This window comes from Dipodomys merriami, unplaced genomic scaffold (genome assembly GCF_024711535.1).
Source record: "Dipodomys merriami isolate MVZ:Mamm:240054 unplaced genomic scaffold, mDipMer1.0.p SCAF_85, whole genome shotgun sequence".
NCBI classification, from domain to species: Eukaryota; Metazoa; Chordata; class Mammalia; order Rodentia; family Heteromyidae; genus Dipodomys; species Dipodomys merriami.
This window is the reverse complement of record NW_027206457.1, coordinates 337,651-353,159: the sequence shown is the minus strand read 5'-3', so window position 1 is coordinate 353,159 and position 15,509 is coordinate 337,651. Positions and strand designations below refer to the sequence as shown.

The following is a 15,509-nucleotide window of genomic DNA, read 5'->3' as shown; positions in this document are numbered from 1 at the left end:
GCGGCGGCGGGCTGGGGCGCGGGGCGCGCCCGGGATGGAGAGGTGCCCCCGGCCCCAGTCCCCCAGCCCCGGCCCGGCCCGTTCACCTTGCTGTAGCCGTAGTACCCCAGGCACTGCGCGAAGTCCAGGCCGGCGGGGTCTCCGGCCGCCGCTGGGTAGAACCTCACATCCATGCCGGAGCCGGGCCCGGGGCCGGGGGCCGGGGCTGGGACTCTCCGGGGCGGTTCTCGCAGCCGCTAGATCCACCGTCGGGGGCGCCCGGCCGGGGGCGCCCAGGAACAGCGCGCGGGACGCGGGGCTGGAAGGGCGTCGCGCCCGGCGCTCAACGAGGAGCCCGGGAGCCGCGGCCGCCGCACACAAAGGCGCGGCCACGCGAGCCGCGGGAGGGCCGGAGGCAGCCCGGGGGACGCGCGCCCCGCCGGGGGCACCAAGGCTGCCTGCGCGCGGGCCGGGCGCCCGGAGCGCGGGGCGCAACGCGGGGACCCCGGGGCGGCGCGACCAGCTCAGGTGCGCCGGGGCGAGGCTGGGACGGCGGCGGCGGCTGGCCCCGCTCCTCCTCCTCCTCCCCGGGCGGACTGAGGAGAGGAGCCGCGGAGACAAGGGGCCCGGCCCCTCCCCTCCCCTCCCGCTCCCCCTCCTGCCTCCGCCGCCGGTCCCCTCCCCGCGCCGCCGCCGCCGCCGCTCCGCCCCTCCCACCGCGGGCAGCTGGCGCGCCGCCCGCCCCGCCGGTGCGCTCCCCGGCCCGGCCGCCTCCCGGCTCCGGGCCCCGCCCCGCCGGGCCCCGCCCCGCCCCGCCGACCCCTGCCCCACGCGGGCCCTCGAGCACCCTCGGGCGCCCCGCGCGCGCCCTGAAGCCCTCGCCCGCCCAGCCACCGCGCCGCGGCCGCCCCTTTGCCGGGCCCCTCTCCTTCCCACCTCGCCCCCCTTCCCTCTTCGGTCCTCTTTGTCCCCGACGCTTCGCTGCGCTCCTCCTCTGCTCGGCCGCCCCGCCAGCGCCAGCGCCGTGCCCCGGGCTCCCCACCATCCTGGAGTCCGACTCCCGACCCCCTGGACCCCAGCATCCCACGCCGTCCACTCCCTGCGCACCCCTTATTCCTGCCCTGTCCTCAGGTCCGCCTTGCTTCCTGACCTGTCCCCTCTGCCCTTCACCCTACACCCCGAATGTTCCCCCCGGGTGGGCATACCTAGCCCAGCCACCTGACCCCAATGAGTATCTCAGGGTAACCGGCCCGGATCCCCCATGTCCTACCTGCCCTGTCTTCCAGCGGGGTGTTGGGCCTGACCTTTCACAGGTAGGACGACTTGAAGCTTCCCGGGTTAAGCATCGTGTATCTCACCCCCACACACACACTCCTTCCCCCCCCCCCCCCGTGCTCTTGTTTGTATTCGAAAGGCATTTGGGTAACTGGATCTAGGCAGATCGTCCACTGCTCTCCGAAAGCATGTCCCTATTTTCCCAAAAAGGTTCTGGGTGATTAACTTCCCCATACTGCACTCACCCACTACCCTTTCTTTCTTCAGATTGTGTTCTCCCTCCTCCCTTTGCCCACCCCCCCCCCAATCAGCTTTATTGCTTTGACTTAATTTGAAAGTTTGGCCTTGAGCCTGGGCTGGAGAACATATTCAAGAGGCTGTGGGATCTGCTTCCTCTACCCAGTTCAGTTATCTTTGAGCTACTTTTATTTAACAGGAGGGGAGAGATTAGGAAATATTGCCCCCTGACAGTCTCTCACTGTGCCATCACTCGATCACACTTTGCTGGCCACGGGCCTGAACTTTTTCAGACAAGAATTCTATGAGTTTGTATACATTTCTTCTGTCTTCCAAAGTAGACACCGGGCTCAAGTGACACCTGTGCTTCTGTCTTCATTCAGTATTATCTTTCTAGAACCAAGCAGGGAAAATAAACTTCAATTAGGTGAAAATGTGTATTTGCTCTTTTCCCAAAAACCTGTGTCCAGAGGTTGCATGAGAGAGCTGTGTGTATTCAAGAGAGGAACAAATGCTCACATTGTCCCTGAGTTGACTCTGATCACACACACACACACACACACACACACACACACACACACACACACACACACACACACACACACACACTCCTGAAAGAGCTTTGGTCCCCTCTGAGTCTCCATTTAACGTTGACAACCCAGCATAGTTCCCTAATGGCCCAGCGGGTTGCACAAATTGGCAGTGCCCTGAGATATTATCAGGACAACACCCTATTGAGTAAGTTCTTGAAACTACACAAGTGGAGGCCCTTTCTCTGGGCCACTGGGCGCCTGTGGCCTTTCCACCAATCAGAGCTGGAGGTTGCACTGGCCACCTGTTGTGGAGAAAGGGAACATCTTTTAAGTTTCACTGTGAGTATTTAACAATGGTATATAGTGCAGGGGTTTGGCCCTGGGAGAGGAGCAGCCTGCTGACCTGGGCTACCAGAAAAGAGTTGTGATGCCCTCCCTTCCCCCTATCCCCCCTCCCCCCAATCTCAGTGAGCTCTTTAGGAGAGCTGAAAAGATTAAGTTGTTGAGTTTTTCTTTTCACTCTGGATTCTTCACCTTGTACTCATTCAATGGTGCATCTGGAGCACTCTGAGCTTGATTACAGAGGATGAAGAAAAGTATAATCAAAGTTACAGAGAGTAAACCTGACGTCGTAATCAAACCTCCAGGATCAGGCACACAAAAACTCTTGGCAGTGGAAATCCCGCTAGCTGCAGTAGTGGGAACTGCATGTAGGCAATGTGATGCATTGAGCATTGCAAACTGAAGTAAAAACCTTGTCCCAAAGAGCTCACAAAAGCTAGGAGCCACTGTTGTATCCCATACTGCTTCTTAGCCAGTGGTTTGCAAGTCCTTTGGAGTTCCTCCTTGTTAGGCTGTAGATACCTTTGAAAAAGTGACAATAATCATGTTAACTAAGTGAGACTCAGAGAGACAAAAAACACATTTTCTCTCATACGTGGACGTTAGATCTTAATTGTAAATATATATTAAGCATACACAGGGTCATATGTGTATAACACAAACACATTATCTGAAGTATGGTATACACAGGGGCAGACTCCAGTTGACAGTTTAATAAAATGAGTATCAAGAAGCTGAAATTTGAAGTTGTGGAGGGGGTGAAGTCAAAGGGTGGGGAGTTAGATGAAGGGGATAGGAGTAGATGAATGAAGAGATAAAGTGTGGATGAATACATCATAATATGCAGTGTATATATGTGAAAAAGGAGCTAGGAAAATTTCAGAAATGGTTGGGGTTGGGAGAGATAGGGGAGAGTTATAAAAGAACTGATGTTGATCAAGAGGCATTGTACTCATAAACTGACATTGAAGTGAAACCCCTTTGTACATCTACTTAAAGATAATAAAAAGAATTTCTAAAAAAGAAAGACGGGAAATATTCTTCAGACGACATTTTATTATGATGATCTAGGTAAGATAAGTAACAGGTATGAATAGAGACTTTGATTAGGGAGAGGGGAAAGGAAAAAAACCCATGAGACAAGCTGGGTACATTGGAGGCATTTAGAATGAGAAAAACACTAGGCATTTTGGTAGTCTGATCATTTACTTGATGGTTTTGTCTAGGCAGTCACCATACATATGGTGGGTATTTTTGCTGTTGTTTTGGTTTGGTTTTGGTGACAGTGGGGTTTAAATTCTAGGCTCATGCTTGTTTGGTAGACACTCTTTAACACTGAGCCACACCTCTCCAGCTCTGTTTTTGTGCTTTTGTTTTTGTTTTTGCTATAGTTGTTTGCTGGTCATTTTTTTTGAGACAGAGTCTCATTTCCTGCATGAGCAAGTATCTGGCATGATCCATCTATGTCAGTCTTACCTTAGGTTAACAAGCCCACACCACCACATGCCCAGTTCTCTGTTTGTGAAGGGTTGTTCTTGAACTTTTCTGCCCAGGTTGGCCTTGAATATTGGCAGCTATTTTGACCACCTATGATGTGCCAGACATTATTTTAGGCACTGGCAAATGAGTAAGAAAAGTCCCAACTTGACTCATCACAAAGCTTTCAATGAGTACTATTAATTGTGATATACACACAAACACACATACACACAAGTATGCACTCCATCCAGTCACCTAGAGATCATGTCATAGAGGTCACTGCCATTCATGGCAGCAACTTGATAAATTCATATGTAGTATGTAGGATGTGTGGTGGTTAATTTCTAAGGTATTTGTAAAATAAGATTTCATGGAAGAGGCAATTCACACAAGATCATTGTAAGATTCCAAGAACCCTGGATCATGCCTGGTACACAGTTTGTTTGCAATAAATAAATATTCATTTAAGAGAGAAAGATTAAGCCAGTGGCTTGCACCTGTAATCCTGGATACTTGGCACTCTGAGATTAGGAGTTTTGTCACTCCAGGACAGCCAGGCAGAACTCCAACTCAATGGAAGGAAGCTGGATATAGTGGTACATGCCTGTTCAAGGACTGGAAGCCTAAAATAGGCAGATTGAGGTCCAAATGCATCCCTGGGCAGGAAGTGAGGTCCCATCTCAAAAACTTTCCAGCAAAATAAATAAATAAATACAACTGTAGCTATGACTCAGCATTAGTGCGCCTGCCTGACAAATGCAAGACCCTCCGTTCAAACCACAGTACTACCAAAAGAAAAGAAAAAAGGAAAGGAAAACAGGAAAGAAGGCAAGGAGAACGTGAAAAAAGAGGGGAAGGGGAAAGAACATGGGATATTTTATAGTGGAATATGATGTTCAAAAATCTGGCCAAGGTAGGATTTGAGAACAGCGTATCCAAGACTTCTGGACTGGGTAAGAACAGTCTACCTTAGAGAAAGAGGACTAGGACCTTTTACAAACTCCTGCTATGTTAGATTCTTTGTATAAGTTAAAACTAAGATAATATTTGTTTCATTTTAAATTGATCAATCTTTCCATTACATTTGAAATACAGCCTAATTTCACCAGTTCCAGTGGATCTGAAGCCCATTCATTAAAAATTTTAGCACATACGAAAAGATATATAAGGACATATGCATATATGCACAAACAGGTTAACTAAAGTATGGTATACACAGAGGAGGATTCTAATGGTGTGATTCCTTTGAACAACTTACAGTTTAACAGAATAAATACTGGAAAGCTGAAACATGTGTTGTGAGGATATAAAGGGGAAGAGAGAAGACAAATGGAGAGAGGAAGGGTAGGAGAATACAATCATTATATTCACCATATATATGTGAAAATGGCATTAGGTAACTTGTGGGGATGCGTGGGGTTGAAAGAGTGGGAAGAGTAGAAGGAGTGAGATGGGTCAGGATGCATTGTACTCACACTGACGTGTTGAAAGCCCTTTGCACAACTACTTAAAGATAATTTTTAAAATTTAGAATGATGCTCTAAAAATATTCAGGCAGTTGACTGTCATGCTATTTGTCCTCCTGAGGTCTTTTTCCAGTCTGTCTTGTTTATGTAATGCCACACTGAAAGACATCCATCATATTAGGTTAGGTTTGAAATTGAAGAAACTTCTTCAAAAATATCTCTTAAACATGATTTGAACTGATGCTGAATGGTGCTAACAATTATTGATTAAAAAGGATAGCAGAATCCATTCAGCAGCCAAAACACTTCTGAGCATAAGAAAACTCCTTGAGGGTGTTTATGTGATTTGGCTCAAAACTATCAGTTTTATTGGCTTGATATTTCTTGATTTTGTTGTTGTTGTTTTGGTTTGGTTTGGTTTGGTTTGGTTGATCATGGGGCTTGACCTCTGGGTCTGGGCGCTGCCCCTGAGCTTCTCAGCTCAAGGTGAGCATTCTACCACTTGAACCACTGTGCCATTTCTGGTTTTGGGGTGTTTTTTTTTTTTTTGGGTCCGGTCGTGGGGCCTGAACTCTGGGCCTGGGCGCTGTCCCTGAGCCCTTCAGCTCAAGGCTAGCACTCTTATCACTTGAGCCACAGCGCCACTTCTGGCTTTTTTCTTTTTGCTTATGTGGTGCTGAGGAATCGAACCCAGGGCCTCAGGCATGCAAGGCAAGTGCTCTACCACTGAGCCGTCTTCCCAGCCCATTGGGGTGTTTTTTTTTTGAGAGAGAGAAGAGTCTCAGTTTCCTGCTCGGGCTGGTTTGAACCTCGATCCTCAGATCTCAGCCTCCTGATTAGCTAGGATTACAGGCATAAGCCACCAGTGCCCAGCTTGGCTTGATATTTTAAGTGAAGGGTTGGTATCATCCAAGAATCATTTAAAAAAAAAATGAGAAAACAGGGGGCTGGGAAGGTGGCTCAGTGGTAGAGCGCTTGCCTTGCATGCATGAAGCCCTGGGTTTGATTCCTCAGCACCACATAAGCAAAAAGAAAAAAGCCGGAAGTGGCACTCTGGTTCAAGTGGTAGAGCACTAGCCTTGAGCTGAAGAGCTGAGGGAGAGCGCCCAGGCCCAGAGTTCAGGCTCCACGACCGGACACAAAAAAATAAATAAATAAAATAAAAATGAGAAAACAATACACATACTTTACAAAATGTGAAAGCAACTTGAAATCCTGACAGTACTCTGAAAATTTTTCCCTATTTTATTATTATCTATTTATTATTATTTTGTTGTTGTTAAGCAAGATGATCCCTTGAACACAACATTAGAGCTTAAACAGTTTTATAACCAGAAGTCTTACTGAGACTTCCCTTTTAGGAATCTGTGAAAACAGCTTAACCCCTCTGTATTCCTCTAGCCCAATGAGAAGATGGTACTTTAAAATATTAGAGATAGTTTAATTCTCTTGAGTTTTCGTGATGAAAAGCCCTACCCAAATATTATGATCCTTGTTCGAAATATGTAATGGAGCCAAATTAACGGCAGCTCCAAGTGGAAATGAACAAGGCTAGAGCTACTCAAGTTTCTTCCCATCTATTCCCATAGTAACAACTAATATATTAGCTTGGTAAAACGTCTGGGAGTTGGTTTTAGATCCAAATCTGGCCTTGAATCATAAAGTGTAGCATTGCTATCCAGCCTGGGTTCTTAAGATGTGTTTATAACTCATCTCCATGAAATGTAAGAGTTTGACATCAGAGAATCAGCACGTTTTATTCATGGTTTAAATCACATGCAATGAAAATCAAGACTTACCAAGGTCTCACAATAGTGCATATACATGATAGAGAAAGAATTTGACATTTGGGGCCCATTCACAGGTCACCAGTGCAAGATTGGAAACAAACCATAAGAGGGACTTGCAGCTAGAAATCCCAATGTGAAAAAAAATCCCAAATTTAGTCATTTGTAGCTTCTTTTCTTCTTTCTTTCTTTTTCTTTTCTTTGTCATGGGACTTGAACTCAGGGCCTGGGAGCTGTCCCTGAGCTTTTTTTGCTCGAGGCTAGCACTCCACCACTTTGAGCCATAGCACCACTTCTGGTTTTCAGGTGGTTAATTGGAGATAAGTCTCATGGCCTTCTGCTGAGCTGGCTTCTAACCTCCATCCTCAGATCTCAGCCTTCTGAGTAGCTAGGATTATAAGCATGAACTACCAGCACCCAGCAAATCTAAAGTTTTTTATATGAAAATGCAAGCTATTTTGATTTTTTTTATGTTGGTGGAGGAAAAAAAAAACTAGAAACTTGGAAAATAGGGAAAAAATAAACTTTTCCTCCATAATAATAAATACATGTTCAGTTGTTTACCTGAGGCTCCTTTTCATATTACTAAAACCAATTTTGGTCATACTGGCCTCTTGTACCTTCAAGACGAATTGAGTAAAATAAAATAAACCAATGGTCCACTCCATAGGCTATTACTCCTAGTAAGAATAGATATGCCTGTAGGTTCTGACAGATATGCAGTAATTATGGAACAGTAACCTCAAAACCCTAGTAGCAAAAAAATTAGTAAGCTGAAAATTCATCCCCAGAAATATGAAATGTGTCAGGCATTTGTCTGTAACCTAAGTAGCTCTTCCATAAAGGCATTTGCAAAACCAATACATTCAAAACAATCAAGAGGTGTGTAATTTTCAGTGTGTTTATACTCTAACTTAAAAAAAAATACTGTATTCACAGGAACCTTAAACTGTTGTCCTGCCTGTTTTCTGAAAATATATTCCATTTCTTCTAAAAATGAAAGAATGACCTCTTTTGCAGGAACAATTTTCAGAGGACAGTGTGTTTATCAAATGGTTTCTCTGCTTTCATAAAAAAACAATTTATTTTCACTGAACTCTTCGAGATAAGCATCAAAGCCAGGAAGAATTACAATGAAGTTTATAATTACACTCCAGAAACAAATACTGGGTATAGTTTTTATTTTGCTCTGGTGAAAAAGATTCTTCCCCCCCCCCCTCAAGGGACAGAGCTAGTGGTGGGGGTGGAGGTTTACAAGAGAATGAAAATCAGGAAGCCCAGTGTGTTTACAGCAGGCAGGCCTCCTGCAGTGCTACCCACAAAGACCATGTCTGAACAATGAGAGAAGACTCAGGACTTTCTTGGCAAATGGGTGGGAGTCAGCGCATATTTTATTTTTTCCACTAAGGGATAACTATAGGGACGTGAAGGAGAAGAGAAAACCATTAGGCAGATAGACATGGAAATCTTCCATGACAGATCAATATAGAATTGCACATAAATACCTCTCCAAGACATCCTTTCCCTGTTAAGTATCCACGTTTATCAGCTTAATTTAGATGGCATGTTATTTTTACTACCATGGAACAGTGAAATTGTTTCAAATAATAATAAGGAAGAACCGAGTCTCATCACAATTGTTTTTTATTAAGAAATGGGAAACAATTGCTTTGATCACACAGTAGCCCAGGACTACCACAAAATGATCTGCGCTGATTTACAGAGATCTGTGCATGCCAAACAGATGAGTGTTTGCTTTTCGAGTAATGGTGCAGGTGCATCTCCTGCCGTGACTAAATCTCTACCTCATCAAACTTTCGCCAGAGTGGGACATGCCCTCTTTTCCTGGAACAGTTTCAAGTTTTCTCCTCACCAGCCTTCTAGCCACCTGTTTATGGAGTTCATCCTCAGGAGTTGATGCATGCAATTAGAAACGAGAAAATGAAAATAAATGACCTTGTTTGTTATTTATAACAAAGAAACTCAGCAAAATTAATGCTGTGGAGTTTGACCTCCTGACCCGAAAGAAAGAGCCACCTCATGGCTTTGTGGCCAAGACACAATAGTCTGGCCGCTCCCATTGTCCAGCCAATGTGACTTTTAGATGGTCATTAAAACCAACCGTATATCCAAAATATTAAATGTTTTACAACTTAGATTAAAAGATTTACATTCGTTAAAAAAAAGTATGTTTAAAGAAGTGAGGCTAGTTAGCAGAAGAGCTTTTCTTTTTAAATAGATCAAGTAAAATCATTTAGCTCTATCTACTCTGTCCTGGGTCAACAACATGTTAAAGAAAAGGAAAATATTGAAAAATTTCAATCTAGAGCCCTGGGAATTGAGGAATAGTTAAATATATAATAGAAATCAAATAGAAGAGTGGTCTTTGAAAGTACTCCAGAAAAAGCAGGGTGTTTTCTCCCTGTTGAGGCTACTAGTATACAAGGAAAAAGACAGCTTCCATCTGTTATAAGAATGCAATGTAAACGCTGCCCCCTACAGGTGTTCAGTGATATAGCATCATCATTTTCCCTTCCTCCCGTTCACTCAAACCATGAACCCCCAAAGGCAGGCAGGAATTGACCGTCACAATGAAGATCAGAAGGCTTTTCAGAGTTGGTATTTGTTTAAAACATTTCAGGTGGAATGGTTGGCTAGAATGTGTCAACCTTGTATCTCATACTTTGTGTGGTTGAGGTTCAGAGTAGGGTCCACTACTACCTCTTGCCTCGCCTCTTTTGGTTCCTTTTCCAGATTTACCCACAGCAAACTCTAGGAGGGTCCTGCATTCTTCTAGACATGAAAGTAAAATCCATATGTGAAAGAACAGGTGAGTGGCTCAAGTGGTAGAACATTTGCAAAGGTCTCAAATTCAACCTGCCAATAATAATAATAATTGTATTTTCTTTTTTTTTTTCTTTTTGGTGCCATTCCTGGGGCATGAACTCAGGACCTAGGGACTGCCCTGAGCCTTTTTGCTCAAGGCTAGCATTCTACTACTTGAGCCACAGCTCCACTTCCAGCTTTTTGGTGTTTAATGTGGGTGATAAGTGTCTCATGGAGACATATTTGTTTTCGTGTATGCATATGTGTGTGTTTAATATGGTGAAATTGTTGTGTTTAATTATGGTGATAATTTTGGTGTTTAATGTGGTGATCAGTGTCTCATGGACTTTCCTAACTGGGCTGGTTTCAAACCACAATCCTCAGATCTCAGCCTTCTAAGTAGACAGGATTACAGGTGTGAGTTACCAGTACCTGGCCATGTTTGATTTTTTTTTCCCCATCCCAACTGCTTGTATATTGATCCATCTACTCAAGGCTTCCATAGCTTTGTTTTATTTTTCCCCTCAGGAGGAAATAACTATTTTAAAAGAGAATCTCTACTGTTCTTCAAAAATATCTTCTTCAGTTTCCAAAGGCATTCCTACTGTTAGGCACATAGCAAGGATTTTAGACCATTCTTCCTCCTCACTGTTCTTGCTGATCCTATAGGATGGGTACTTCATTGGGGGCTTCTTCCCAATCTCCACCCCTCACTGGAGATGCTGCAATCAGAAATCTGGTGAGAGCAGAGCAAGGCATAAACAAGAGTAACAGAGGGGTGAATTTGATCAAAGTACAACACATAGCACATATGGAAATACCACAATGAAATCCCTTTGTACAAATAATATATGCTAATTAAACCTTTTTTTAAATTTTGAAAGAGAAAAGAAAAAGATAAGAGTATAGTTCAAGTAGTAGAGTACTTGTGTAATACATATCAATATCCTGTACCACTGGATATAAATAAGTAAATAAATCTGCACCCTTGTTAGTCCCTTCCATACCTACAACAACAAAATTATGGTCATGGAAGATCCAACTTTCTCTTTGTAATCAGCCAATTCTCCGCCCCAAGAAAAGCCACTTATCTGACACACAAAGCCACGTGCCATTGATTGTTGTAATGAAATCTGGAAACATCTCAGAGTTCCAACCATGTGCTGCAAGACCAGGCTTGATAGCTGTGGTCAGTGCAAGAGATAGGAAAGTGTGAGCATTCCAGATGACCCAGAACCAGACCTGCGTCAATAAAATTTTACTAGACTTGCCTAAGAAGGTGGTACTAAGACTCCAAAAATGGGGAAAACATGGTTCTTGTCCAGGCTCAACAGAAAGTATTATAATAATGGAATGCTATAATCATTGCCATGGAAGAAATATTGGTGACAGACTATTGGTGGGGGTGGGTCTCAGAGAAAGGAGAGCCAATTTTAAATCAGGGTGACCACAGGAAGCTATGTGGAGAAGGCATTTGAAAGGCTGCATTTGGGAGACATAGGAAGGATTAAAAAAAATAGTCTAAAGGAGAAAGTTTTCAAACAGTTGTAAAGTTATAGTGTGGTTAAATGATGCTTGGATAAGGCCCTAATATAATTGTGGGCTACCACAACAAATTCTCGATCACATTCCTATTTTCTTTTTTCTTGTCAAAGTGATGTACAGAAGGATTACAGTTACATAAGTAAGGTAATAAGTACATTTCTTGTCAAACTTTTTACCCCTTCCCTCATTTTTTTCCTACTTTCCCTGCTCCTTCCCCATCAAATTTTACAGATTGTCTTGTGAATATTCACTGTTCCATTCACGTTCCTGAATTTTTTATCCCTCAGCTATTTCTGCTTTCCATGTTTCTTTCTGGGTTTTGTTTTGTTTTTGTTGTGCTTTGTTTTGTTTTAGTTTAATTTGGTCTTGATTTTGGTTTGGTTTATTTTTTTTTTTTTGCCAGGACTGAGGTAAGGGAGGTTTGAACTCAGAGCTAGGTCCCTATTCCTTACCTATTTTAAACAGGCTGGCACTCTGCATCTTAAGCCACAGCTCCACTTCTTACTGGCTACTTGGAGATAAGAATCTCATAGACTTTCCTGCTAGGATTAGAGACATGAGCCACAGGTGCCCAACTTCTTTTCCACATTTTCATTTCAGGGCCAAATTGGAAGAAGCTTCTCTTTGGCATGTGATGGTCTTGGAGAAGATGAAAACCATGAAGGGATACTGTGGCTCTTAAAATTCCTGCACACTCATTTCCACTCATGGCCAAAGCCATGAGTCTGTTGCCAAAGCAAGTCAGATTGTCAATCACGATGTCAGTGAATTACAAAGTGGATTCTCCTTAGAAGAACTAGCCTGGAAGGAAGATGAGGACCAATTCTTTGCAATGATATAATCAATAATGTGGGAAGAATATTTAAGAGACCTATGAAATTTCCAAGTGTGGAAGAAAGGAAGAACTTGGTGAGATATGATGCTAGGAGACCTAAGAGAGGATGCGATGAGAAGGGAAACAGTACAGGTGTGAAAACCATGTGAAAATGACATGAGAACCCTGGCTGACCTTGGACCCATATGTAGTAAATTCATTTAACAATTTATGCACTTTGTGCCAGTTTGATAGATAAACACACACACACACACACACACACACACACACACACACACACACACACACACACACACACACACACACACACACACACACAGAGCATGGATTTACCAAGGCAGGAGAATTGGAAAAACAACTGTTTATTAGAATGACATTTTTAAAAATGGTGGGTGGCCAAAGGAGTCTGGTACTGCTGTTTCTACTGCTGCTGTGTGGATCTGGGGTTGGGCACCAGCTTTCATGGGGTTAGTGGATTTTGCTGCTTAGTTATCTTCCTTTTTGTAGACCCTATAGATTGGCTGGCTCTTCGGGGTCGTGGTTTGAATTTTGTGTACATGGGAACATCTTAGAGAGTTCAGCTTTTACATCCACATCATCTTGCCCATTCTGTCTGGCCCTTGATATTTCTCTGTCTACCATGTCTTCTTAATGGGGGGTCTCTTCCACTATAAATTTTTTCTTATGTTGCAGAAGGGGTCAGATAGAGGTTAAATAACTTATTTAAGGACACAGAAATAGTATAGAGTAGAACTGTGATGCAAATTAAGATCTTTTCCTTCTATCACATCATTGTAGGGCAAAGAAATAGAAATGTCACCTTCCTTTAGTAGTGACTTGCTATTCTTTATCACCTTACACTCACTGTCTGAGAGCAAGGTAATACAATGCCTTTTCTCCTCTAGCAGAAGTTGTCATTACAATGATGTTTATATAACCATGCCTTGCACAGTACAAGCTTGTGAGTGAATAAAGAAGAAACAAATCTTTATGACAGGTATTAGGAAACCTTGTGGCAGAGATGGTTGCTGCTCAACAAATTCACACTGGCTCCCCATCATGTATTTTCCAACCTTTCTGCTGTTAGTGAGGGGCCGTGTGACCAGAACTGACCAATGAGCTATGATCAGAAGTAATGTTCATGCTGACACAATTAAAGTCAGCAAGCATCCTCCTTAGCCACCTCCCCCCCACTGTGCTGTCATTAAATTTATCAGGTAACTCAGGTACAATGACAGAAGAGCCATTCATCCCTTACCATGTATATGAGCAAACATGTCTTGATGGTATTAAGTTACAAGTACATTTGTTATAGCAGCATAATTTAGCCTATACTCACTAATGTAGATCTTGACTTAATTGATATAAGTGACCATATTCATCTTGCTCAATTTCTTACTGCTACTGCTGGATGTAAGTGACCATATTCATCTTGCTCAATTTCTTACTCCTACTGCTGTATAGAAGCCTTTATATATGGTATTTGCTCAACACACTTCAGAATAGTTCATAAATTGAGTCTAGCTTATGCAGGCCATATGGTAAACCATCTATTAACTGTTTTTAGAAACAGTAGTTGACCTGTCTTCCTGAAATATTGTATCATATCATGTCTCAGATTAAGATTTTGCTATGTATTTAATCAACTTTCAACTACCTTCTATAACTCTCAAAGTCCTCATAACCTTACAGATTTATAGACTCCCAAAACTTAACTTCTTTATTACCTTACTCCACATACTATACTCAAATCACAACTCCTTGCCACATGCCCCCCCATGAGATTTACATTACCCTAGGTAACAGTGCCTATTCTTGAGCAAATTATTTCAAGTCTCTGAGCCTTTCCAAAGTGAGTTTCATATTCTGTGAAATTATTATCTAGAGTGAATGAGAGCATGCATTCAAAAATTTTTAATTATTCAGGATGGCAAAGATGTGACAATTTTGTATTTGGGCTCATTTGGAAATATTAATTAGATTGATAGGTTGGAAAAGTGTTAAAGGTGTCTAGTTTAGCAACATATCAGCCAAAATCTCCCTTGATGATATTGTTCAGGACCTTGCTATCTAGACACACTTGAAGAAGGAATTAGGGAGATATTGATGGTTAACTTCTCCAAATTCCTTCCTTCCTATTTTATGTAATCCTATCTCTATTTTATTTAGGTCTATATTCATCCAGAGTAGATCTTTCATGATCGCTCTGTCTTCATTGTCAGTGATTGGCTGATATGCTTTGATATGGGTAGTCTTGATTGTAGATTTGATTGGATTGAGAAACAGCTAGGATGCTAATGTACACTCTAGGTGTATCTGAGAGATTTCCTGAGAGGATTAACTAAGGGAAGAAGGCCTACTATCCCATAGTCTGGAAGCTTCATTGGAATTAAAGGAGAAAACTAGACATTTTCTCTCTCTGCTTTCGGGCTGCCAAGATGTGTGCTGTTCTGCTACACCACACGCCTCTCATTATGATGGACCCAAATCTCTGAAACATTTCCCCCTTAGCTTGTTTTTCCCAACTATGTTGTCACAAGAATGAGAAGTCTGACTAATATATTTAGGCATGGCTCATGATGCATTTCTGATTGGTAGAACTATACAAAAGAGCTCAGGAAGGTTGAGCCAAACTCAATGCCACATGCCTGTGACTCCAGATCTTGGAAGCCTAGATCAGGAGCTTCTAGGTCATCTTGGGCAAAAACAAAGAAGCTATCAGAACCCATTTCAACAAACAAGCTGGGTGTGGTTGTACACATCTGTACTCCTAGTTATAGGGAAAGACAAGATTGAAGGATCATGGTCTGAGGAAAAAGCACACGATCTTATCTGAAACCTAACTGAAGCAGAGAGGGTTAAGAGAATGACGTAAGTGGTAGAATGCTGCCATAACAAGAAGTCCCTGAGTTCAAAGCTCAAGATAGCCAAACAAAAAAAAAAAAAAACAAATAATCGAAGACCAGGAGTGCAGGAAGGCTTTTAAGAAGGATCTTTTTTTACTGACAAGAAAGAAATATGTAAGAGAAAACAGTCATGTTTTTCTGGTCACTGTCATGTCTCAAGATGTTGCAGCTATCACACTGACATGAAGGGATGGCCCTGAGGTCAGAGCTGACATGCTGGGAGGAAGACAGAGGAACAGAAAGGCAGAAAGAACAAGGATCTTGACAACACCAATCCAGAGTCATTTCTATCCTACATA

At 43.1% G+C, this 15,509-nt stretch overlaps 1 protein-coding gene across 2 annotated transcripts in view; it reads right to left on the bottom strand.

The window, feature by feature from the left end:
* The window catches only part of Tox3 (TOX high mobility group box family member 3), a 109,972-nt gene extending 109,472 nt beyond the window's left edge, over nucleotides 1-500 (bottom strand). For both annotated transcript variants that reach the window (XM_070011888.1, XM_070011889.1), the window contains exon 1: nucleotides 87-500. In XM_070011888.1, coding sequence (XP_069867989.1) covers nucleotides 87-173 — 87 coding nt within the window. In that variant the 5' untranslated portion in view covers nucleotides 174-500. The remainder of the gene's footprint in view (nucleotides 1-86) is intronic.
* Nucleotides 501-15,509: the final 15,009 nt, after the last annotated feature.